The following is a 27,585-nucleotide window of genomic DNA, read 5'->3' on the forward strand; positions in this document are numbered from 1 at the left end:
TAGGAGTTGTTAGCACCCTTAACTAGAAAACGATAAGAAAAACTTTGATAAGCATAACCAATAAAGATAGAATCAACCGTTTTGGGACCAATCTTGTCCCTTTTGAAACTAGGTAAGGCAACCTTTGATAAGCACCCCCACACTTTCAAGTATTTCAGGCTTGGTGCTCGACCTTTCCATAGCTCATATGGGGTCTTGTCCATCTTCTTGTGAGGCACCCTGTTCAAAACATGACAAGCAGAAAGAATAGCTTCTCCCCACATATTATCAGGAAGCCCAGAACTAATAAGCATTGAATTCATCATATTTTTTAAAGTTCTATTTTTCCTTTCAGCAATCCCGTTTTGTTCGGGTGTGTAAGGAGCTGTTGTTTCGTGAACTATACCATTCTGTTCACAAAAATCCTTAAGAGTGTTAGGGTCATACTCACCCCCCTATCACTCCTAAGTCTCTTGATTTTCCTGTCTAGCTGGTTTTCAACTTCAGCCTTGTACTTGAGAAACATCTCCTCGGCCTCATCCTTAGACCTGAGAAGATAAATCATGGTGAATCTAGAGCAGTCATCAACAAAAGTAATGTAATCTCTTTTACCACCCCTGCTTTCATAGTTTTTTAAATCCCCCAAGTCACTATGAACAAGTTCTAGTACTTCTGTCTATCTATCTATTGATTTAAAGGGTTTCTTTGCAAATTTTGCTTCAACACATACTTCACATTTTGCAAAATCAGTTTTAGAAAAGCTTGGAATCATGTTCATTTGTTTAAGTCTTTTAATTGAAGCAATATTAACATGACCCAATCTAGCATGCCATAAATCAATAGACTCAGCAATATAAGCAGAAGAAGTACTAGCTTTCTTATTCATAATTTCAACGGAGACATCAAGAGTAAACAACCCCCCATTACAAAAACCCTTTCCCACAAATTCCCCATTGTGAGTAATAACTAGTCTATCAGAATCAAAGGATAACTTCAAACCAGCTTTCATAAGTAAACTACCAGAAATTAAGTTCCTACGCATTTCTGGAACATGCAAAACATTAGTTAATGTGAGTGTTTTTCCAGAAGTGAGAGTGAGAACGATCTTCCCTTTGCCTTGAACAGTTGCAGAAGCAGAGTTACCCATGAATACATTTTCACCATCAGTCTTCTCGTAGGAAGTGAACATTTCTTTGTAGGTGCAGATGTGCCTGGTTGCTCCTGTATCAACTATCCATTTAGCAACATCACCTGCCAGATTAGCTTCTGAAACAACAGCAATAAAATTGTTAGGATCAGCAATTGCTTCAACAAGGTGAGCTTGATTCTGATCTGGCTTCTTCTTGACCCTACAATCCCTGGACTTGTGACCAGCCTTCCCACATTCAAAACAGTTACCCTTAAACTTATACTTCTGGATTTTCCCTTGATGCTTGAACTGACTGCCCTTTCCCTTAAACTTATCAGAATAGAAATTGGCCTTAGGTTCAACCAGATTAGATTTAGCAGAACTAGAAAATACAGATTGACCCTTATCCTTAATACGGTTCTCCTCCTCAATTTTTAGGTGACCTACGAGTTCCTCTAGGGTAATGTCTTTCTTCTTATGCATTAACTGGTTTCTAAAATCTTTCCATGAAGGTGGCAGTTTTTCAATTAAAACAATAGCAAGGGTGATATCACAGATGTTCAAACCCTCAGCAGCCATAGCAATGCAAATATTCTCATATGCATGAATCTGATCAATAATAGGTTTGTCATCCTCAACTTGAAAACCTAACCATTTACTAACACAATAACGTTTAGTACCAGCATCATCAGTTCCATACCTTTTATCTAAACCATCCCAAATATCCCTAGCATGATTATATCCCATATAAATATCAAGCAAAGCATTCGACATATGATGCAACAACATTCCTTTACAGGTTCTATCATCCTTGGCAAACTTAACCTCAAAATCATGCAATTCATCATCATCATCAGGTTTCACAACATCAGAAATAACATACGCAACATCAATTTGCTCCAAATAAAATCTCATCCTAACAGCCCAACGTTTATAATTTTTCCCATCAAGAGGTTCTAATTTCGACATATCAGGAATAAGAAATTTCGACATATTCATAGCCATAACAGAATAATTGTCTTTTAGATTGTTAGCTAAATAATGAATTGGAACGACTTGGCTGGATAATGCGTATTTACGAACTGAACCAATTGTCGTGCCGTGGCCGGACCACTGCTCTAAAAGACAATTCCGCGCTAGCTCCGATGCAGTAGAACGCTTGCGGTTGCCCTCCAGGGTTTATACGACACCGATAATTATTTGCACTCACAATTCCCGATTGGAAATCAGAATATTTGCCCAGAAAGAGAGGAATTTGAGAGAGAGATCGATTGCAATTTGCTGTGTATTTTTGTGGAAAAAAGACGATGAATTTATAGAGAGGTTTTTGGGAAACTGTAACAGCCATAAACGGCTAGTGGAGAAGTTACGGGAGTAATGGGGAACTGCAACAGTCATAAAACGGCTAGTGGGGAGTAATGACGTGATTAATGGAGCAGTTTCCAAAGATGGTGGGTTGATTAAGTCTTCTGACTTAATCAAAACGCCTTTGACCAAAAAGAATAACCCGGCCCACAAAACCCACCCCACGCCCGCGAACCGCATTCGCCAAGTACCAAGTACCAAGGCCCATGGCCCTCGCCCGAGCCCGGCCCGGCGCGCGCGCGCGTGTGTGTGTGTTGTGACCACCCTTGCCACTCTCAAGCATTCTTAAACAAATGTTTCCCTCAAACCCCCAAATATAAACATTGAATATGGTTTGTGTTTTTCCCATGTGGGACTTTTCATATTCCCACATTTTCCCACTTCCCACTCATTTTCTTTTGTATTCTCACTAGGATTTCCAACAGTATTTTCCTTTCACGGTGGAAATATGATTTTATTTAGTTTAATATTAGAATGGGTTTTATTAGGGGTGAGCAAAAAGTCAGGGTATCCTAAATAGGAATCGGATTATATTTTTGAAACAGGGAGAGCAGTTTTTGAACTAGGACCTTTTGAAGCTCCAGGAAGAGATGGTCTTCATGCTTACTTTTTCCAACATCATTGGGGGCTCTCTGGAAAGACCTGTATAAGTTTGTAGATAATATTCTTCAAAAAAGGTCCTTCCCTGAGACAGTCAATGACACCACCATATGCATCATCCCTAAGTCTGACCAACCAGAAACAATAAAACAGATCAAGCCCATTAGTCTTTGTAATGCCAGCTATAAGATTGTGTCCAAAATTATGGTAAATAGGATTAGACCCCACCTCAGTGAGCTAATTTCCCCTAACCAGAATAGCTTCCTTCCTAGGAGAGGTTGTGATATAAACTACATAGTTGCATTTGAAATCCTTCATTCCATGAAAACTAGGAGAGGAAAGGTTGGTTGATTTGCCTTTATGATTGATCTTGAGAAGGCAATATGATAGACTGGAATGGAATTTTATTAGATTTTGTCTGGCTAGGAAGGGTTTTGATGAGAACTCATGTGACCTTATTCTGAACTGTGTTGCCTCCCCTTCCACCTCTGTCATTGTGAATGGGAAAGCCTCTTATAGGTTTAGAACTTCTAGGGGCATTAGACAAGGGGACCCTATATCCCCTTATATCTTCATTATATGCATGAAATATCTAGATGACCTCATCTCTGACTCAGCAAATAAAGGGGATTGAAAACCTTTCTGTTTGAAAAAAATGGCATACCCATAACCCATCTGATGTTTGCTGATTACCTTCTTCTGTTTGGAGACACTTCTACCAAAACATTACAAAGTATGAGGGAAGTTCTAGGTAACTTTTGGGATAGTTCTGGCCAGAAAATGAACAATGCTAAGAGTAGAGTCTATTTGCAAAACATACTCCCCAAGACCAAAAAGACCTATTATGCAACTCTTTAGAGTCCAACCAAGCCCAGATTTAGGAATTTATCTTGGTTTCTCCCTTATTGATGAGAGGCCAACCCAGAACCAAACTGCCTATGTTTGTAGGAAAATCAAGAGTAAGTTAGCTACCTGGAAGGCCAAATGTCTGAGTAAAGCTAGTAGATTAGTTCTAATTAAGGCATCCCTCACTCCTATAGCCAACTACTCAATGCAAGTGTTGTATCTCCCAAATAAAAACCCTGCAATCTGTTGACCAAATCTGTGCCAATTTCATGTGGGATTCGGAACCGCAAAAGCAAAGAACTCATTTAGTTGCTTGGCTTAAATCTTGTGGGGATACTGATCTTGGGGGCCTTAGTGTTAGGTCTGCTGTCCTAATGAACCAAGTCCTCATGACCAAAATGTGCTGGAAGTTTAATACGGGCTCAAATCTTGCTAGTAGATTAGTTAAAGAGAAGTACATAGAGAATATGACTTACCCTGCTGCCTTCTAAAAGGGTTCCCATATTTGGCAGAATGTTGGGAAGGGATGGGACATTTATCAAAGACTAACCTTTTGTATTTCCACTCTCTTTGCTTCCTATGCCATTGTATGTAGGGATTCAGAGCACATGTTTATTGCTGGAATAGCTAGTACTTTTTCTACAATCTCAACCAAAGCTGTAGAATCACAAGCAATCTTGTTGGCAATTTCATGGGTCATAAACAATACCTGGAAGAATGTCACCATTCTTTCAGATTGCAAGTCAGCAGTGGAGAACATTAACCATGATCAAGCCCCAACTTCGAGCCTTACTAATTTGTATGGTAAATTAAGGGAATTGCAAAGAACCCAAGGAAGCCTATGGGTGAAATTCAGAAAAAGGGAGCAGCTTATGGAAATGGATTACGTGGCAAAAAAGGCCAAGGACCGGCTGAGTCTGTTGGATCAAGGCGTTGAAATCACTCCCCCACCATGTTTAGCTAGTGACATTTCTATTAACAATGACACCAATTTTTTGGAAGCATGCTTGCTTCGTAGTAATGCCATAAGTGGCTGTATTTTTGCCTCCGTAAGGAGTGGGGCTGTTTGAACAAATTCTAGTTAATGTTTCTTGGTGCTAAGTAATTAATGAAGTAACTCATTTTGACCAAAAAAAAGAGGAGAGAGAAAAGAATGAGGGATGGGGTTTCTCGGTGGTGGGTAATGGGGATGTGGTTTTCGGTTTTTTTTTCATTTAATGGTTTATTACTGGTTTAATCGTGGGCGGTTGGATTAATTGTGTTGCATGGTCGAGATCCCTTTTCATTCTTCTCATTATAAGGATCTTCTCTTCTAATTAATTATCTATAAAGGGGAGTTTTTTGGAAAGTATTCGGAGCGCCACGTAGGAAATTGAATGTTTTCGGCCAATGAAAAATAAGATTTCTAATTTATTTTTGAATTAAAACAAATCGAGTGCCTCATAGATAATTAATTAGCTGCCACATGAATATTTTAATTAATTAATTACTAATATATACAACCCCATCCAAAATAGAACACTGTAATAATTAAAAAAAGAATCTAAATAAAATTCATCCAAAATCAAACACTTATGTAAAATGAAAGTCAATCCAAAATCAAACATTTATCTAATGTTAGAGCGCCATGTAGGAAATCTAATAGTTTCGGCCAATGAAAAATAAGATTTCGAAATTATTTTTGAATTAAAAAAGTCGAGTGATGCAGATAAATAATTAGGTGTCACATAGATATTTTTATTAATTAATTATTAATATTAGGCATATACAATTTCATCTAAAATCAAACACTCTTATAATTTAAAAATAAATCTAAAATGAAATTCAATCAAAAATCACATTATTTTTCTTATTTTTTGGATTTTTTTCATAATTACCATCTTAATCACTTTTTAAAATTTACTTCCTATAAAATTTATTTCAAAATTATCATCTTATCTCTATTTTACAAACCAATTTATGAGGTTGACTTTTTTAGTGCCCCCTTATAAACTACCTGAACTACTCCCTTAACTAATATTAATTAATATTTATAAAAATAATATTATTTTAAGGAATATTTTATTTGAATATTTATTGTTCTTATATATAATAATATAAAAGAAAAATATCTATAGTGTGAAATTTTACGCATGCATTGCGTGTATGAACACTAATACTTAACTAAAACTTCAAAGTTAACACCAGGTAACGGACACTGTTGTTTTTTTTTTAATAATACACGGACACTGTTAAAATCTCTATTTTGGTGAAAATAAGGGTATGTTGAGAAGCAAAAACTTGCTCAAATATTCAAGTCTTTAGGTCGTAGGAAACAAAAAACTTGCTCAAATATAAGTCTCAAGGTCTTAGGAAACAGAAATAGTAAAAGCGCTCTCTTTTAACAGAGAAATGGTACTTGCTACTAAAAAATACCACGTACTATGAAACATCTTCCTGAATCTTGACACAATAAAGAAATATCCTTGAAACTTTTTTCTGAATTTTTCATGAATATTTTTGAGTTATTAGTTAACAAGTTGTATTCTAATATTGAGCTTGCATATAGTGTTCATTTTAAAGGATCTCTTTTGAAATTATTAGCCACTTCGTGCTTAAAACTAATCCTCGATTGTAAACCTTCACAATTCGGCTGCACTTACGTATTCGCTCAAATACACCACTAGACATTTATCGAAAAATCACCTTTTCACTATTTTTAGATGATTATAAGCTAGAAATGATTGACAAACATAAGCAATGAAACCCTGGCACAAATAACTAGTTGTATAAACATAAACTCAGTACCTCATTGTTCGAGGAGAAGATGTGTGAAACACAATAGGGGATGTAATGTTACCTTGATACATTAAAACTCTAGTTATCAGAGGTGAAGACCATGAGATAAAGAAATAGTGTCAAAAGTCAAAACAGTGTAACTATTTAGAAACGTAGGTAGTATAAAACAAGAAAGAAATTGGAGCATTCAACATACATACGAAAAGGTTCACTTTTATTTCATCAACAACGGCGAAGCAAAACTTTATACACGGGTCTGCCTGTTCTTTACATGGCCAGGAACTCAGGTAGAGAGCTAAGGGGGTAAAATTAAAAATTAAAAGGGAATACAACCAAAGATGATGGATGTTTACCACTATTCGATGAGTTGACATACTTGGTTCAGCTTGCACTAATAGCAGTCTGTAATTACAAGCAATTCGAAGCTGAAAGCACACTAGTCACTGGTGAGTGGTGATCCGCCTTCAACATCAAAGGATCACACAACAGTTAGCTGTACATAACCCCCCCTTCTTCTTAATTTCTTGTGCAAGCAGTTCTTGAGAATGCTTGCTACAGAAGCACGATCTTTGATCTTCCTGCTTCACAGGAGTCCCTTCTCAAGACTCAGATTATATTAATTTCAACAAACCGTTTTCCACTGCTTTAACGTCCAGTTGTTATATGATTATTGTACTTATTCCTCTGTACCAGGCCCAGTAGGAAGTCCGTAAAGATATGCTCGTACTCTGGCATCTTCCCATAACCTGCATAAACCATACAATTTATATATAAATTTCACACCACTCAAAAGATAAGATAAACATCAGGATGTGTAAAGAAAACTATGTTCCATAAACATTATTATTTTTTACAGTGCAAAGATGAGTCGGCTCACCAGGAAAGTAGTTGATATCAATAACGTAATAGTTATCACGGGTCCCGTATTCGCGTATCATATCGAGATTGAACAGCTGGAGACCCTGGAAATATTCAAGAAATGATGCAAAATTAAGTTCCTGGTAAATCACTTGAACAACAATAGAACACATTGAGCAAAGGAAGTTAGAACACTATTTTACCAGTCGACGACGAAGTTCTTTGGCAAGTTTTTCCAGTAAAGGTCGGGGAGGTAATTCTACAAGAAGAGAGATACAAATACATTGTTACCAAATTTCATGGCCGTAGCAATAGAATGACAATGTTGCAAAAGCAGATCAGTTAGGACTTAGGAGACTTTACCAGCAACATTAGGATCCAGATCTGCATCATCTGCTGATGCTACAGCACAAGAGACTCTTGGAAAACGGTATACACCACTGGTTCTAGATAGTTGACGTTTACTAACATTGGGCAGAGAGAAACGTTTAACGACTTTTATAGCTTCTCCGACAATGAAAACTTTGAACAAAACACCACCTAAATGTATTAAGTCCATTAGAAAGTCAAATTACGGAAGGAAAGTTGGAAAAAAAAAAAAGGTTGTGAACATCTTTCTAAGGAAATTACCATGATTTACGAACTCTTGCAACACAAGTGGTGGTTCAAGTTTCTGAAGAGAATACTGATCATATGCAAGTGACAGCTCATGTGATTTTGCACTTCCATCGGAAACCAAGGGCTTTGCAACTGAAATAAGACATCATTTGTTGTGTATCATTGACCAATTAGGGGGGAGGGGGGGGAGGGAGGTTATCTCGACAACTGAAAAATTCGATAACTTTTACATTATATCAGGTTAACTTTTACTAAGATGTACAATATTTATATTGTACACCAGCTTTAAATAAGACTTTGTATTTTATTGAAGTATGTATAATAAATACAAGAAGAGCCACAATTGTACTTGAGATGATAAAAGGTCCAGATTATGATTTAATAGTATCACGTAGACTTGTTGCAGATACTAGTATGATCAGATCGATTAACGTACCAAGAGGAAGATTCAACCTTTCCTTGGCAACTCTTAGAGGAATGGAAGATGCATCCTTTTTGATAACCAGTTGTTGGGGAACATTAACATTTCCTGCACCATTTAACATCAACATTTTAGTTCATGCTGGCAAGTAAAACACTGCCTAACCAAAAAAAATTCACAAAGAAAATTGTAGTGTATAACCAACGATTTCACATGACTTACCGTAAGTGTTAGATAGGTTCAAGTCAGAAACAACCTGCAGCATCGACTGCCGATTATGTAAATGTTTTATGGCATCTGGTGGATCCAGGACAGTAACTTCAGGATGTATTTGCCTGTAATCCTACACATAAAGAGGTAAGCACTCAGAAGAACATAAAGTGGAGCATATGGAGTTTGAACTCGAAGATAAGATTTTACACGTAAACAGCTGGAGGCCTGAGGCTTAAGGATAGAACAAATCTTAGCAAGACCGACCCCCACCCCCAAAACCCCAAAAAGGAGTAGCAATATAGCATGAGTTGTATAGCTCCTTCACAAGTACAAAAAGTGGATGGGGGAAACAATATTCACCAGAAGTAAGCAACTAATACCCCTGGTTACATAAACAGTCATTTAATGGAACCCAACAGAAGAAATAACATTCTTCAACCAAAACTCGGCTCTCAAGAGAACAAAATATGGTTTGGTTTAAACAAACTTTCTAGTATACAAGGTTTATGTGATATTGTGAGCCTTCGAATGAAAGGGCCAGGGAAGAAGAACCATCTTCACATTTAACTCACAGTAATATTATCTGGGCTTCAGCCAGTCAATACCAGGTCATGAGTCATGGCAAATGAAGGGAAACTCTACAGATTATGTGACATTGGTAAATGTTTCAAACAAGTAAAGATGAAATTTGTTTCAAGTCACTTTTAGGCAAGTGAACATGTCCCAATGAGTACGGTATCATAAGGAAACATTTTTATTTTGAAAAAGCCAATAAAATATAGCATGGAACACATACAGAAATTTAACGACCTTTATCAGAAACTGATAGACATTAAGACAGAATCACTAACCTCAAGAATCTGTTGCCACTCCTTTCCGGTTAACTGCATCAGAATTACAAGGCAGACAAATGTATGAGTTACGCAAAAATTATCATATGATTTCAATAAGTCCATCTTCCCAGTTATAGCAAGGTGTAGTATAAAGAGCCTGAGTTTGGAGTTTGGTACAGAAGCATGTATCTATTGGGTTATCTTTCACATCAACAACTTAATGATTTGCAGTACTTGAGAGACAAGCAAGGGAATAAAGAACTTCAGTTACCTTGTGTAATATAACGTCAAATGGACCTTGTTCTGAAAGAGGTTTGTCTAGATCAATGGCAACAAACAGTATTCCCTTCCGCCTGCAAAAATATATGATATACATTTACGTCATAAAACCAGGAAACTGCATATTAAATACCCACAAGGCATGGCATGAACTTAGAACATAAGAGACAAGACACCAGTGGCGTGCTATAATTCGAACAGGAATAAAAATGAGAAGAGCATTTATATATGTACCTATAGCTATTTAGGTAAACATTAAGTCATTAAGTGCTCTAATTTAGCTGAAACAGCAAAAACAAGAGCATTTTAAATTAATTTAAAAACCTTGACCAAGGTAAACCGCGAACATGTGACATATGTGATCCTAGTGGGAAAATATAAAATCTACAAACAGGTTAAAAAGAGAGAAGGGAGCAAGTAGCAACGTAGACACAATTACAAGTTATTTCCTTATTGCTATCAAAAAGACGATTTTAGCTACTCTCTTCAAACGGTATGTCACCTTGAAAAGCATGACATTTAAATAGAGTCATGAGAAAGACGGAGCAAAACCGTTCCAGGAATACGACCTTTTTTCTATAGTAAATAGAATATAGCAAATGACATCTTATATTACTATAGTAAATAGAATATAGCAAATGCCATCTTAAATTATAGTGGAGCGTTTTTCTGTAGGGTTTCAACTATCAAGTAGTGTATTAGCAACTATTTTCTCATGCAGATTTTTATCGAAAGAAAGGGAAAACATACATTCACTAGCAAGTGGGCATATTGTCTTTCATTGAGAGGAAAAAAAAATTAGTGTTGGAAACCATCATCAGTCGATTCGAGAGTAAACTGTTGAAATGACATGTACCGAAAACATGAGAAAACAAAGGAAACTAATGCTTGCATCCCAAAACTCCACCAAGCTACAGCACTTATCAATAACGAAAAAGTAGTGTTCTAAAGCATGCTGACACATCATTGGAGCATCCACTTAAATATTTTGCTAATGAATCCAAAATCCCTCATCAAAGATAAGGAAAATTAATTTAAAGAATTAATTTTTGCATAAATATATTGCTTCAATAATAAAAAATGACCAGCAAGTGATTTGATCTCTGGTTATCTGGCAGAAACATATCAGTTCAATAAAACATTGCCATAAATCTGGCGGAAATCCATATGCAATTCCCCCCCCCTTTTAAATTGTAGCAAGAGAATCTCAAGGTCATGTCCTTAATGAATTAAAAAATGTTTAGATATGATCACAAAATTAGGCCCACAAAATTCAAACAAATCAAGAAAACTGAAGTGTATAGACTTTTTTTTATAATAAACCAAGGAAGCACAGGGAATGTGCAAGTGGATGAGAATAAATAGATAATTAGATACCAGAATAATTTGAGAATCCAGATTGCCTCTTGCAATCCTTAGTCTAGGACTCCTTCCGTCACGATTTAGTTGTCACATTATTAATTCAAATTACAATATTAACTAGATAATTTAGATGTTACGTCAATGTGAATAACGTAGTTGTCACATTATTAGTTCAGATTACACCATCAATACCACAATCAATTGTGATTGGGGCGGAGTGAGTAATTCTCTGCCGACTTTATAGAATTGCAGTACACTTATTTAAACGATTATTTAGCTTCAACCCAGATTCCATTGACACAATTTTCATTAGAGAATCATGCTTTCCGACCTTTCTGTTATCAAATACAGAAATAAAAGCTAAGCAATTTGTCGGCTGAATATTCATTCATGACCTGTACCAAACTTATTTTAAATTCAAAAAAAAAAAAAATCCTACGAAAATCAAAATTAAACATAGTTAACAGTTAACTCAGTCTTAATCTACCAAATTAAAATCTAATAATTGAGTTTTTTCCGTCCTCAAACATGAATTTGCTACTAATAATTTCTAGAAAAACACCAAAAAAAAATACACATTTCAAATAAAATACGGAGTACCTCACATAAATTTACCCATTTCAAATATATTAATGACTCAAAATTCATCGAAATTAGAACATGTGAACATAAAAGAAGGAAAAGGACAAGCAACACTCAACCACAACCACCAGAAAAAAATGGATCTCACGAGACATGCAAAGTACCAAAACAAAACAATATTCAAAATTTCTAAATAAAAACAAAAATAAATATAATTAATATTAATGGTGTAATCTTCTCAAACCAATTTTTTAATTTTATTTTAAAAAAACAGCTTAAAATTTGAAAGTACATATACCTAGCGAGACATTCAAACTTTGGTTGTAAAAAACTCTTGGTCTTCTTAGACGTAAGAGCGTAACCAACTACGAGTTTGGTGGGTTCAGCCAATCCATCATACAATGCCTTCTTCGTCGTCATCGTCGTTGGCATCAGTTCTTCGTCGCCTTCCGCCATTATTATCTCTCTATTATCCTCCATGAACCTAATCATCCTCATATCTTCCACCACCATAATTGATAATAATAACAGAAATTCAAATTAACTAATGAGAAATTATGTTTGTAGATTTATTTGGAGAAATATTAAGGAAAATGGGTCGTTTGTTTTAGGTAAAAATCAAGAAGATTTGATTTGATTTGTGTGATAATAAAGATGGGAGACATAAAATAGAGAATAGAGGGGTCTGAAAAATGGAGAGGGGTTATTTATAGAGGGAATGGTGGGGGTTCGAAACAAAACAAATGCTTAGCTGTAACACCCACATTTAATTTCTTTTATTTTTATGGGTAATGAATTATACTCTGTACTACTCCACTCCGTAACACCTACAGTTAAATGCCAATGTTCTGGACTGTCCAATAGTGCACACGGTTGCATAATTTTTTTTTTTTTAAATAAGGGTGGGGATGAAAATCGATCAAAGGATTATCTGAAATCGAGATGAAAGTTCTAACCGTTTGAGCTATCTATCACTCTCAAGTCCGGTTGCATATGAATATAGGATAGACAGCTTCAGCTCTTGCCCTGGTTTGTGTTTCAATTTGCCAAAATCTGCGAAAAAAGAGTTACTTTGTGAGAAAAGTTGCCAAAAGAAAATGATTATATAATAATTTATTTTCAAGAGACCATCTTTGTCAAATTTCATACGGTTGACTTGGTTTTCAAGCGTTGAATGTGCACATATATTCGAAAATTTGTCAAAAGCCCCTTGTTAAAGAATTATGGGTTTTCTATATTGTATCCCTGTATTTTTTTAATTTCTATGTTGTACCATGTATTTAAAATCTTCCACATTGTACCCTGTACTTGTAAAATATAATCAACAATGTCCTTGTTGACTTATTTGTCGACGGGTTAAGTTGTAAAAAAAAAAAACTAATTGTAAACTACTCTATAGATTTCTATAGCCTTTATATAAAGCACGATTTTTTCATGAAATGCCCCTGAGTTTTGACGAAATTTACCAAATACCACTGCGTGTTTCAAAATACATAGTATACCCCTATTTTTTTCGTATTGTTCACCAAATATCCCTATTATGACTTTTCGTTAGTCCTCCGTTAAGTCTTGCTTATAATTCACCAAATGAAACTATATATAAACTTATTGCACAATATACACCTATTTGTAAACTTATTTGAACCAAATAACCAAATTGCTTTTAAAATACAGAATTTGAATCTCTAAATTAGCTATTTGAATCTGCTTTTGGATTTGCACCATGACTCAGTTTACATGCCATTTCCATCAAATTGCAAGATCAAGAATACAAACACAGTTCAAACAAACACTAATTCAAAAGGAAAGTATTTCCTATTTCCTTCACATAATCATCAATTCCAACTGCCTTTATCCATAGTTCAATACTGATTCATAGTTCTTACTAGTACTAATTCAATGGTTGAACAAAAAAGGCCTAAAACCTCAGCGTGTGATATTTAAGTTCACACGACAAACTTCCCTAACCCCGATCCCTTAATAGAAAGACTAAAATAAAGCACACTACACGAATGAATCACGTCAAAGCAACCTCCACTCTCCTCTCCATTTTGCATTGCAAATCCAAAGCTTTAACTTTTAAACTTGCAAAATCAGACATAAAAACACAAAAGAAAGGAAATCACCAGATAACAAATAAGGCAAGAAGAACATAACAGGGAGCAAAAACAGACGAATTACAATATCGGGACCAATTCACCAAAACTCCACAAGAATTTCCAATATCGTAATCCAAATATCCAATTCAATCAATGTCAACTCCAATTACACAACTAATTAGATAATTTCCAATTCAATAAAGCTCTATAATTTCCAAATTCTTTTTTCTTAACTCTTGGAACTTCAAGTGCTCATTCAAGTCCATGTCATCGCGGAAAGCATCGTCACTCTCTCTTGGGTCTGAAAAGCTCTCAGCCAATTTACAAATGCCACCATTACAATTCACCTCACTGCCATTTTCAGTGGGACTCGCTGGACCAGAGGTCATTTCCTTCTCTTCCCTTGAATTCTGCACAACAGATGAGACAACTGTGCCAGAATCCGCAGCAGCAGAAGCAACACCCATAGATTTCAATTGTACACCATTCAAATTATAAGCAGATGATGTATTGCGCTCATTATTAGAATTCCTAAGTTGGTTTGGATTCTTAAATGGAAGAGATGAAATCGAAGAAGAACCGGTGAATGAGCCGCCTTATAATACCCTCATTCGTCCACAATTTCGGCGTTGATAACGCCATATCATCCCCCAATAATCCCTCGTCTTCACGGCAATACTCATCGAACGATTGATCAGAAGCGAGCGAATTAGCAGCAATAGAAACAGGTGGAGATTATAAGAGGTTGAATAAGAGTGCAGCAGCAGCTATGGAAGCACCAATTGAAGATTTTTGAGGCGAGTCATGATGATTGGAATTCAAATTAGGGTTGTAATTGTTAGTGTAGTTGTTGGCTACTCCGTCATTTTTGGTGTTGCCTTTTTGGTGATGATAATGGTGGTGTTGCAGGGGTTGGGTGAAGTTAGAGAACAAAGGCTAATCTGTGGAAAGTTTGGAAGAAGCGTCGACGATAACGGGGGCGAAGGTGGTGACGTCAGTGAGGAGTGGTGTTGGTTCTGTGGGAGGAGAGATAGAGTTTGGGTGGGTTGAGTGGGAGGAGAGAGAAATTTTGGGTGGGTTGAGGTGTTGAGTGGGGATTTAAGTAAAGGAATCGCTCCAAACAACACATAAGGGCAAAATGGTATACTGCAGCTAACTGAGAACTAACGTCCGTTAAGTCCAGGGGTTTTTTTATGAACAATACAAGAAAATAGGGGTATACTATGTATTTTGAAACACGCAGGGGTATTTGGTGAATTTCGTCAAACCTCAAGGGCATTTCATTAAAAAATCGTTAAAAAAATTAGCTTATATCATGTGGGGATCAGTAGCAAATAATCCCATACGAAACTTAATTTTTTCAAATGATTTCACCAAGTAAGTGTACAAATACCATTACATACAATATAACACTACAAGTATAAATAGCACAAGATTCTTTTACTGTATCGCTAAAATCGCCCGTGTATTATATGCAATATGGTGGTTTTATCCATATAAAAATTATAATAATGGTGGTTCTGTTCGCAGGCTGGGGTTGTTGTGTAGAAGGAGGTGCCTTTGGGATTTCTGTCTGAGGAAGGGAGAGATCTCCGTCCTGCATACCTTCTTGTCTACTCTTGGGACAAAGGGAAAAATGTATGCTTAGATGTCACAGGTATCTCTCCCTTCACCGGGCCAGGAGTTGATGCTTTTGCCCCTGGGGTTGTTGTCGCTAATGCTGTTGCCAGGAAGAAGAAGAAGTATGAAGCGAAGTGCATAGGCAACGGATATGGTTTTATCGCTTTTTCTTTCTCCACCTTTGGAGAACTGGGGAGTGATGCCCTCGAGTTCATGTCTAGGGTCTCACGGGTTGCTCAGAGTAACACGGCTGCTGCTAATATTCGTTCTTTTCTTTTTCATCTTTTGTGTTTTGCTTTGAATAAGGGTGTCGGAGCCCAATTAGTGGCTAGGCTCCCATCCAACTTTGTGTAATCGCTTCTTTATAATAATAATAATAATAATAAAAATAATAATAATAATAATAATAATAATAATAATAATAATAATAATCATAATAATAATAATAATAATAATAATAATAATAATACCGATAACATGTCTGAAAATAATTATACTTTACAACAATAACCGAATACTCCCTCCGTCCCGTAATACTCGAAACACTTCCTTATAAGCCCGTCTCTGATTACTTTCAATGTTTCTAAAAATGAAAACTTTTATTAATATTATATCAAGTTCTCACTTACCCAAGGACCCACCTACATCCCTACTCCCTAAAAAAACATTAAAAAGTTACACAACCCCCACCCCCCTACCCCTTTAAAAGTTTGACACACATCCCACTAGGGGTGTTCATAAAAAATCGGAACCGTGAACCGCACCGAAAATCGAAACAACCGGACTAAATGGGCGGTAATCGAATCGAAAAAATAACATAAATGGTTACGTTAACCGAACAGACAAAATTAACGATTAAATGGGTTGGTTATGGTTACAAAATTTGACAAAATGGTTAACCGAAAAAACCAAAAAATATTTTTGTAAAAAAACATAAATTTACTTTAGTTGGAGGTGACAAAATCGCTAAATTATAGGTAAAGTATTTTAGTAAAAAAATATTTGTTTGTGCGCTGCTAGCTCAATTAGGTACTTACTTTTTAGGCACTTAGGCCATTAGTGAAGGAAATGTGTCCTTCACCCAAGGTGCATTAGTCTAATACCAAAGTTCAGATTAATTACAAACAATTAATTCAGTGAGATTAAGTGATCGGAACAGCTAGCTGGAGCAATGCTTTAGATCAGTGAGTTCTAATCTATATTAGGCTCACAGCTTACTCTTGAATGAACCTATAAGGTCACACCAATGACATGTAACAGATCACCGGATTAAATGAATTGGAAATTCATTTAATAGCTTTTCGGGAATTAGTTCGGAAAAACATAAATGTACGATATGACGTTGGATCAGAATCGTATGTCGTATCGCGAATATTCGTAAGCTAGGAAAAACGAATAATCATATCGTACGACGGTGATTCGTCAAGTACGATACGATAAAAAATAGCCGTAAGGCGTTGGTCGCAAATACGAGTCGAGACGAGGCTGTCGGGCCATCTAGCCAAGCGCGCATGCGCGCAAGGCCCAACGAGCCAGCAGCTCGCCTGCAGCGAGGAGCCAGCCAGCAAGGCTTGGCCGTGTGCGCGCGCGGAGAGCAGCAAGGCAGCATGCAAAGCAGCGAGGCCCAAGGCCCACGGCTGCGATGCCCGCGTGTGCGCTGTTGTGGGCTTTGGTGCATGTGTGTGGCCGGTTGAGACCTTGTGCCTTGGCCGGTCATGTTATAACCTTAGGGTTATAACACACCACCACACACTTATGTTTTTTCCAACCCTAGACTATTCTAATTCTACGTAAGTTCAGTTTTTCCTCCGGTTATATTGTTCTTCCCAAAAGCTAAAAACTCTTGAGTATTGTCTAAGCTACGAATCCCAAGACGGATCTGAACGTGTCGTTGAACCAAATAGAGGAACGAAAATTGGAGTTCTTTGTTCGTGTTCGTGAATCGATAAACTAGGGAAAACAGGCTTCTAATGTAAGTTTGCTTAATCTGTACTTTATACATGCACTACTACAAAAATACCTTTGCGAGTCGCCTCTAAATTGCCTTTAGTGTCGCCTATGGGGCGACTCTGAAGCTAGGGACTCTAAAAGTATTTAGTGTTTCGGAGTCTCCCTTTTGAGGCGACACGAATACTATTATACAAGTCGCCTATTATGGAAGAGGCGACACTAAAAAAAGGCCAAAACACCATAAACATGTATCAAAATTCAACAAAATAATATAATATTTACTGCTGGGAGCATGGTAGAGGTGATTAGATGCTGACAAGTGAAACTTCATTACAGTCCAGACCACATATTACTGATATTAACAAACAAGTTTCCATTTACAGACTTCTTATGCCACCTCTCAGGCATTTAAATGCTGGCCTCCGAGTTCATTCAGCTTCACGTGACTTGCTTGTGCACTTGCTGCCACCACAGAAAAAGCCTGCATGCAGCCAAAGGAAAAAAAATCAACAGATCGAGATGGATCGAGATGAAACTGTAACAGATTTTAGATGAGTCATTGAAAAAGTATTATGAATGTAACATTACTAGATAGTTACTCACATCTATTACATAAATTCCCTGTTTAGGATTGGGTCTTTGCAGAAGTTCCATCACAACATCACAAGTGCACTGAGCATTCTGTGATTAAAAACCTACCAGCAACGAACAAGAACACCTGGACAGTACAAAAAATCGTCTAAAGATAACAAACCTGAAAAAAGACACTACAAAGTAATTAACGCTCTTAGAACAAAATGAGGGAGAAAAAAGGTGATGATAACTGATAAGGTTATGCATAACAGGAATCAAACGAGTATTATTGTCAGATTGCCGGGAGAACATGGTCTGAAACCATCATGTTAGAACTTATATGTGGAACTCATATTACAATAGTACATGGTCGATTAACTTAGAATATTAACTTATAATTGGAATACCTATCAGTATATATGTTACCTTTCAACATAGACTGGGGTATTTCAAGAAGCACTGAACAACTAAACTTAGTTTCCCAGGCAAGTTATCACATATCAGCTTCTCTTTGCTTCACTTTGACCGATGATACTGGAGGGGCCTCGTTTTTAGTTAAGTTTTTTTATTAAGAGAGATAAGTGGCCTCGTTTTTAGTTAAGTTTTTTATCAAGAGAGATATATACTACTGATTCTTTCCTCTCGATGACAAAGGCAGTTTCCCTTCTTCTGACAGGAAGCTTGCCTGGCTGAACAACTTGATCTCCATCTTCCTGGGACCTTTCTTCTAGAGATCTCCTGTTTTTAGTGCAAGATTTTGTTGGAAGAGGCTGCAATGACAACAAGATTATTTCATTTAAATGACCAATGTCCCAAACAAATGCAAAGCTCACAGCTATGTGCCTATATCTGTCAGTTTTAGAGGGACTGGTTTGAGGGAAGAAAGTTGACAATACCAAGTAACGAGCAGCATCTTCGTCAAATGACACCAAGTATGTTGACAGTTCATCTGGGTCTTCGCCTTTAACCTGTATTGACACAAAAAATAGTATCAAGTCCAAATACAATTAAAATGGTAAAAGAGAAACAAATAATAAATATATACATCCCAAATATATTCTCGGACCAGGAGTATGAGACATCCTTAGATGTCCTTTGATAGCTGTCAATATCAGTACGGGTGGTCAGCAAAGTTGCTAACTGTAGTCCAGTGCATGTGTAAAACAGTACTGTCATTCAAACTATAGCTACTCAAATACTTTTTACCTAATCCGTATACGGGACCATGTATCCCAATTAAAAACCATTCAGGTTTCTCTGGATCAGAACCCCACACACACACATATGGACTTTTATGAACTAATGTGCATTTTAAAATACATATTATCATGTCAAGCAACTCATGTGCCAAAGCATATGCAGAAGTACACTAATGGAAAAGGCCAGAATGTCCACCAAAACTCAAGAAAAAATCAGAAATAAATTCAAACTCAGCTTACATCAAACAAAGAAAACACCATTAACTCGTAACAGTTATGGGCTTCCAATCAAAGTAGAAGGCAAAAGTAGTGATTATTCCGATAAAGACAAACACCACACAACATATTCAACATCAAGGATACATAAATCGGTTAAGAAACACACAACTCGTCCTCACATCGGATCTAAAATTAATCACAGGTGGAATACTTAAGTTGGGACTACTTGCACATTTAAGCTAGTTATAAGTGAACTCGAAAACTCTAAAATTGTCCCCTGCATTAAGAATAATCATTCAAAGAAACAGAAAATGTATTCTGGACTCCATGGATACCTTGGTGCACTGGATGTGGCTCCTAATCCCCATAGGACTTGACGCAGGGGCTTGGTTCACAGGATATGGGCTCCTGATTCTCACACATTACTTATATAAAAGGCAGAATCTACAGTGAAGTAAGGCCTTCCTAGCAATAGGCAGATCTGCTGGTTCAAAACAAGTGTAGTTTACATCAACAAGAGATTGACAATAGTTCAGAAAACCCGCATATCTTAGCAAAAGATGAATACCAATAGTTCAAAATACCATAAACACAACAAAACACCTTTCAAAGGCAACAACAGCCGCATCTACCCCAATCAATTGCGTAACATGCTCATTTCCAATCCTAAAAACATGCACTATCCACATGATGTCTCATTTCCCCCAATTACCAAAAAGGCACACATTTCACAATTGCTAATTCATGACAACAACGCAAAGAAAACAGTAAATCCGACTCAAAAGCAAGCATATTTAATAAGTCATCTGACTCTATACTATTCCACAATTAAGGACTAAAACTTCTAATTCACTAAGTTCTATCAGAACTTTTTGACATAGAATTTTACTATACAATACTCCCATCTAGATTTAAAGTCACATATATTAGGGGAAATATATATTCAACTTGGACTACAATGCCACACAGGGGAAATATATCATAAATACCAATAACAATCAGGACAATACTCTGGAGGAACCCATGCCACCTTCAAAACGCTACCCTCATGTACCTAAAACCATAATCTAATCTCATGTTAATTGTCACATGAAAGTTGCATCATACTACTTCAGAAGCTTCAATGGAAGAAATTAGCTATATACCCTCCAACTTAATTCCCCAAAACTCAACATAAATTAGATTAACCCCCAAATATTGATACACTAAAAAATGTTAAATTGAATCATAATTCGTAATTACATCAAAATCTCACATACATTATAATTATAGCTGCCAGACTATAGATCTACCCGACATGATTCGACGCACACACAATCTGGACCAAAACCCCAATGTGACAGCTCTAATAATAATTGTTATCATTAAAATCAGAAAGATCACCATGCTCCAGAGTACCAATAAACCAACATTCACAAAATTTAAGCATAAATTGAATTGATTCATACATAGAACAACAAACATACTACTAGGGAAAAAAAGTTCAGCAAATAAAAGATTAATTAACGAAATAAATTTGTCTCGAAAAAGAAATTGCAATTGATTGGGGAAAATAGGGAGGAGCATACCTAAAAAGAGGAAGAAGGAGAGAAGGGAGAAGAGGAATCAGGGTCAGGAGAATCGAAGATGGTGAGAAGACCATTGATTGTTCCTTTCTCCACTATCGCCACTTGTGAGAACCGCAGGATTACCAGAGGTTTTGGGGGAGGAAGATCGTGGTGAGTCTTGCGTTAGAGATTGAGGGTAGGTTAAGGGTTCCAACACTTTAGGAAATGTTCAGTTTTTGTTTATAGGAAATCTTTAGGAAAAATTTGTTCCGCGAATATTTTTTTATATTTAGTTATTTTTTATTTTTTATGGGAGTGATAGGTGTTACCTATTTTAATGTGTGACATCAATATTTTTAAAGTCCCATTATCACAGGCGACACTATAGTTATTTCATTTGATTTTAAAAAAAAATGAAATAAAAATTAAGAAGAAATAGGTGTTGCCTGTTAAAATATACGACACCAAAACCTTTAGGGTCTCATTTTTTAACACAGGCGACACTGAAAGTATTTATTTGATTTTAAAAAAAAAAAATCAAAAAATCATATATAGAAGAAATAGGTGTCGCATGTTACTACTGTTAGGTTATGATACATATGACAAAACATAAATCATGCGGAAAAACCTTAATGCCAGGAAACATATTATTTACACATAATCATTTAGCATAATTTAGGAGCATACACTTTGTAGCGTGCCCTCCCTAGCTGCGCCCGAACCGAACAAGAACAAGTCTTTAGGACTCCAAATGTCTTCCCTCCGTAGATAGTCCACAGTACGTCCGAATCCGCCTCAAGTTAGACCAACTAGAATCGCCCTTAAGGTTACTAGGAAATTCGGTTAAGTGTTTGCAAGTGTTTGGCTTATTTTTCTTTCAAAACTTACCCTTAGAATACTTCAATCCCATGTACATAAATTATGACCCTAGGCCCTTATTTATAGAGGTTTGGAAAGGGAATTGGAATCCTAGTAGGATACGATTTATTTAAACTTAGAATCCTACAAGGACTCTAATTAATTAAATAATCCTTTTAGGAATAGGAATTTAATCATACACCAAATCCTAATAGATTTAGGAATTGTGCATGGACACAAACACACATACGCACGGAGCCACGAGGGCGCCCGCACGCGTGCGCTCGACCCACGCTGCGCAGCCTCGCCTTGGCGCGCTGGGCCTGCGTTGTGGTGGGCCTGGCGCTGCCTTGGGCTGGGCGTTGGCGTGCGTCTTGCTTGCTGGGCGATGGCCTGGCTTCGTGCTGGGCCTTCCTCCGGCAGGCCTCGTCCGATGCTAATTCGTACGATACGCTTCCGATTAAATTCCCGGTTCCAGAATTCATTTCCGATACGAACAATATTTAATATTTCCGTTTCGAACAAATATTTAATATTTCCGTTTCCGGAACTATTTTCCGATTCCGATAATATTTCCGATTCTGACAATATTTCCGTTTCCGGCAATATTTCTGATTCCGGCAATATTTCCATTTCCGATAATATTTTCCGATACGTACCATGTTTCCGTTTCCGGCAACATCTACGACTTGGATAATATTTATATTTCCGATACGATCCATATTTCCGTTTCCGGCAATATCATCGTTTCCGGAGTATTCACTTGCTTGTGACGATCTTAGCTCCCACTGAAACCAAGATCCGTCGATTCCGAATATCCATAGATAGAGTATTTAATGCCATTAAATACATGATCCGTTTACGTACTATTTGTGTGACCCTACGGGTTCAGTCAAGAGCAAGCTGTGGATTAATTATCATTAATTCCACTTGAACTGAAGCGGCCTCTAGCTAGGCATTCAGCTCACTTGATCTCACTGAATTATTAACTTGTTAATTAATACTGAACCGCATTTATTATACTTATCATTGAATGCATACTTGGACCAAGGGCATTATTTCCTTCAGTCTCCCACTTGTCCTTAGGGACAAGTGTGTATTTCCTAATTCCTTTGTCGCTCGATGCTTGCTCTTGAACATAAGGTAAGAGTTGTCATCCTTATTATGTCTAGAGGTGTTTCTCGGTTTCAGAGTTCAACTGATCAAATAAACAGATAATCATAGCCTATGATTCATCCGAGCACGGCCATGCATTTCAAAGTTTCTAGCTCTCCGAGTGGCCTTGTACAACTTTTAAGCATCTCATCCCGATTTATGGGAGGACAATCCCAATCTTGTGATCTTGAGATTAGACTTCGTTTGATAGGTGATTACCTGAGCGTTGCCTTTATAGCCTCCTTTTACGGTGCGACGGTTGGTCAACGTCAAAGCAACCAGTTCTCAAACAAGTAATCTCAAATCACTCAGGTATTGAGGATTTAGTGTCTAATAATTTTAATGAAATTTACTTATGACAGATTTTCATCTCTTACAGTAAAGTTTCATAGGTCTGTCCGATACTAGTCTTCCCAAAGTAAGTATTGAAGGAAATAATGCCCTTGGTCCAAGTATGCATTCTATGTTAAGTCTAATAAATGCGGTTCAGTATTAATTAACAAGTTAATAATTCAGTGAGATCAAGTGAGCTGAATGCCTAGCTAGAGGCCGCTTCAGTTCAAGTGGAATTAATGATATTAATCCAGAGCTTACTCTTGACTGAACCCGTAGGGTCACACAAATAGTACGTAAACGGATCAAGTATTTAATGGCATTAAATACTCCATCTATGGATATTCGGAATCGACGGATCTTGGTTTCAGTGGGAGCTGAGATCGTCACAGGCAAGAAATGAATATTCCGGAAACGATGATATTGCCGGAAACGGAAATATGGATCGTATCGGAAATATAAATATTATCCAAGTCGTAGATGTTGCCGGAAACGGAAACATGGTACGTATCGGAAAATATTATCGGAAATGGAAATATTGCCAGAATCGGAAATATTGCCGGAAACGGAAATATTGCAGAATCGGAAATATTATCGGAATCGGAAAATAATTCCGGAAACGGAAATATTAAATATTTTTTCGAAACGGAAATTGATTCCGGAATCGGAAATATTAAATATTGTTCGTATCGGAAATGAATTCCGGAATCGGGAATTTAATCGGAAGCGTATCGTACGAATTAGCATCGGACGAGGCCCGCTAGACGAAGGCCCAGCACGAAGCCAGGCCGTCGCCCAGCGAGCCAACGCGCACCATCGCATGCCAAGCCTCGACCAGGCCCAGCGCAAGGCCAGACCCAGCCAAGGCCTTGGGCGCGCGCACAAGAGCACAACAGTGGGCCGAGCGCTGTGCGCCTAGCGTGGGCCGCAAGGCTTGCGCGGGTGTACGGTGCTCGTGCAATGCTTGTGCGGGAATCCTGAAGCAATCGGGATTCGAAGTGTGATTAAATCCTAAAACTATTAGATAATGATTATTTAATTAGAGTCCTAGTAGGGTTATAATTAAATAAATTAGTATCCTAATAGGATTCCAAAACCCTTTCCATAACTCTATAAATAGGTGCCTAGGGTCACATATTTTAATAGATTATTCAAGTATTCAAAGTGAGTTTTTGAGAGAAAATTCAGACACATTCCTTGAGTATAAGTGCCGAAAATCTTTAGTACCTTAAGGGCGATTCTAGTTGGTCAATCTTAAGGCGGATCCGGACGTGCTGTGGACTATCTACGGAGGGACGACACTTGGAGTCCTAAAGACTTGTTCTTGTTCGGTTCGGGCGCAGCTAGGGAAGGCACGCAACAAAGAGTATGCATCAAAACTATGCTATATGATTATGTGTAAATAATATGTATTCCTGGCTAAATGGTTTTTCCGCATGATTTATGAATTGTCATATGTATCATAACCTAACAGTGGTATCAGAAGCCTCTTATTATTTTCATAATCTAAATTGCATGAACATGGTTAAATATTACAAATTTGCAAGAATTAAAAGGGGTGATTAATTTTCGTAATTGTTAATTAATTGCAAATTGCGTTTATTTAATTATACGTACGCAGTTTTTCGGCAGTTTCTTCGTTACTCATCCAAATCGAGTGATTTTTGTGTCAATTCCGCATGTAAAAGGCATTCTAAAATTTTGACAAATTCGAAGCCTAACTATGACTTTTCGAAGGTTTTAGTTTTTCGAATGCAAAATTTCGTAAATTTAAGATGTTAAATTAAATATTTGCGATTCTTGTTGATAAATCTTGAATTTTTGATTGACCTACTGTATATGTTTAACAAGTTTGAATGCCTAGCCTTGTTAATTATGCAATCTAATTTGTAATTATGATTAATTTGTTGAAAATTAGAATAATTTAGAATTAATTTGATTTTCATAATTAATTATAATTTAATTAGAAACCTATGATTAAAAACCACCATAAAAATTGTAAATTTATGATAAATTTTAAATTTTTATGACCTAGGCTTGAATCCATGATAATCGGAAATCAATTGAATAATAAATTTTCGATTTTTTCGCCCTAAAATTGTGAAATTAATATTAACTTATTAATTTGTCATTAATTTTAAATATAAATTTTAAATTTTTATGCGATTCGTTCATATAACTTGCACGCACAAAGCAATGGACGCTTCGTGTTACCCTTAAGGGGTGTTGTATAGTGCGGGCATGCGACGACGAGCAAGGGAGCTCGTCGCCCGTGCGGCACGAATGCAATGAGCAGGGGCATGGTGCACGAGCACAAGGCAGCAACCCTGCCTTGTGTCGTGGGCCACGAGCTATGGATGAATGGGCATGGGCGAAGGCAAGGCATGGCAGTCGCGTATGGGCAGCAAGCGAGCTGCGCCACAACGCGCACTGCCTCGCGCAAGCGCGCGCAGCCTCGCGCGCAGCGAGCGCAAGCTCGCGTGCCACGAGCGCTGCGCCCAGCATTGATCGCGCGCAATTGCTCGCGCACAGCGAGCGATGGCTCGCGTGCATCAAGCGCTGGAGCGCGCAGAGCGAGCGATGGCTCGCGTGCATCGAGCGCTGGCGCGCGCGCAGCGAGCACCACTTGTGCGATGGCTTGCGATGGGAAGATGCAGCAGCTATGCGACGAGCGCATGGGCTGCGCGCACATGGCCAGCGATGGCTGTGTGCGTGTGGCCCATGGGCGTGCGATGCGTAGGGTGTTTGCGTTGCGATTAGATCGTTTTGAATGTTTAATTTGAAATTTTCAGTTTACGTAATTTTAATTAATTTTAAAATTAATAATTTAAATTATTTTCTTGGATTTTAATTTTGAATATTGTAATTATAATAAATTTTATTTATTCTAATTATTTTACTAAAATTAAAATCATGAATTAATTTAAATACGACTGAAATTAAATTAAACTTTTTGGATTCAATTATAAATTTATATGAGCTTTAAATTTTAATTAAATTTGTATGTTTCCGGTTAGACTAGAAATACATTTTTATGTTTAAAATTAGTAAAGCATATGAATTTATTGGTTTGAGTGGGAGCCCTTTTTAGTCATAAACTCTTGATTAGGTCTACAAATCCTTAAGGTTAAAACAACTTGATTAGAATTAATAAGGACTGAATAATTGGTAGATTATTGGTGCCCTTGATTAATTGCTGCAAATGTTTACGTGATGCATAATGTGTTTTACTAACCAGCTATGTAGGCCATTCATGATAATGAATGGGTGAATGGTATATATTGTATATGTACTGTTTTGCAGGTTATGAAGTGACTAGTATGGCCCAAATAGGATAGAAAATATGGTCTACGCACCATTAATTTGAATGTAATTGGTCTAAAGTACCAAAGTTATTTTTCAATTCAAATATGGTCTGCGTACCATCAAATAGTTGTAATTAGTTTTAATTATAGCTTATCCTATTTGAAGAAAATGGTGCCTCCCACGGAGATTTTCAAGACGGACTTTGAAGTTAAAGCTTCAAGATGAAGTCGGGCCATACTAGATCACATTTATCTTATGCATGTTTTAAGTTATTTATTGCTTTTAAATATGTCTTAAAATGCATGAGATCAAAAGCTTGATTATGTTGCATGATTAAGGATTTTAGTTCACTTAAAATCTAACCAACATAGTAAGAGCCTTAAGTTCCAAACTTAAAAATTGAGTTAAAAGGTGCCATGCCAAAATATACACTTGCTTGGATATCCTTTACATCAATCTAGTAATAGTTTTCGCTCAGCGAGGTGTTACTTATTGGTCCTAAAGGGGCAAGGTACACAAATAATTGTGAGTACATGTTAGTTTTGGTGAAACTCAACGATATAAGTAAGGAGTCCTTTTATGTCGTGGCAAAATCGATATGTTTACCTAATAAGTTCTTAGACGTACCTATCAACCAAGAATAGTTTCTAGACTATTAGCAAAAGGCTTTTGCTTACCTAAGATGTTCTAGGATTAAGTCGACAAACTGTGCTTAGTTCTTCAATGATTTTAGGATCTTGGAATCATTTTATTCACACCTGACGGAACACATAACTTGAATAAAATGCTTAATAAACATTGAATTATGCATGTATGCTAGAATTTAAGTTTATTAAGAGAAACTGTGAATGGTTATTTATTTG

At 36.9% G+C, this 27,585-nt stretch overlaps 1 protein-coding gene across 1 annotated transcript; it reads right to left on the reverse strand.

Annotated features, from left to right (window-relative positions):
- Positions 1 to 6,890: 6,890 nt before the first annotated feature.
- Positions 6,891 to 12,552, reverse strand: LOC110797685 (inositol-tetrakisphosphate 1-kinase 3). Its single transcript, XM_022002788.2, has 10 exons — positions 12,162 to 12,552; positions 9,912 to 9,993; positions 9,659 to 9,691; positions 8,817 to 8,937; positions 8,610 to 8,702; positions 8,186 to 8,305; positions 7,919 to 8,095; positions 7,759 to 7,814; positions 7,575 to 7,659; positions 6,891 to 7,443 (listed from the first exon to the last, which is right to left on the reverse strand). Exons 1-10 carry the CDS (start codon positions 12,374 to 12,376, stop codon positions 7,343 to 7,345), a joined length of 1,083 nt encoding a protein of 360 aa, XP_021858480.1. The 5' UTR covers positions 12,377 to 12,552; the 3' UTR covers positions 6,891 to 7,342.
- Between the last annotated feature and the right edge of the window lie 15,033 nt (positions 12,553 to 27,585).

This window comes from Spinacia oleracea, chromosome 6 (genome assembly GCF_020520425.1).
Source record: "Spinacia oleracea cultivar Varoflay chromosome 6, BTI_SOV_V1, whole genome shotgun sequence".
NCBI classification, from domain to species: Eukaryota; Viridiplantae; Streptophyta; class Magnoliopsida; order Caryophyllales; family Amaranthaceae; genus Spinacia; species Spinacia oleracea.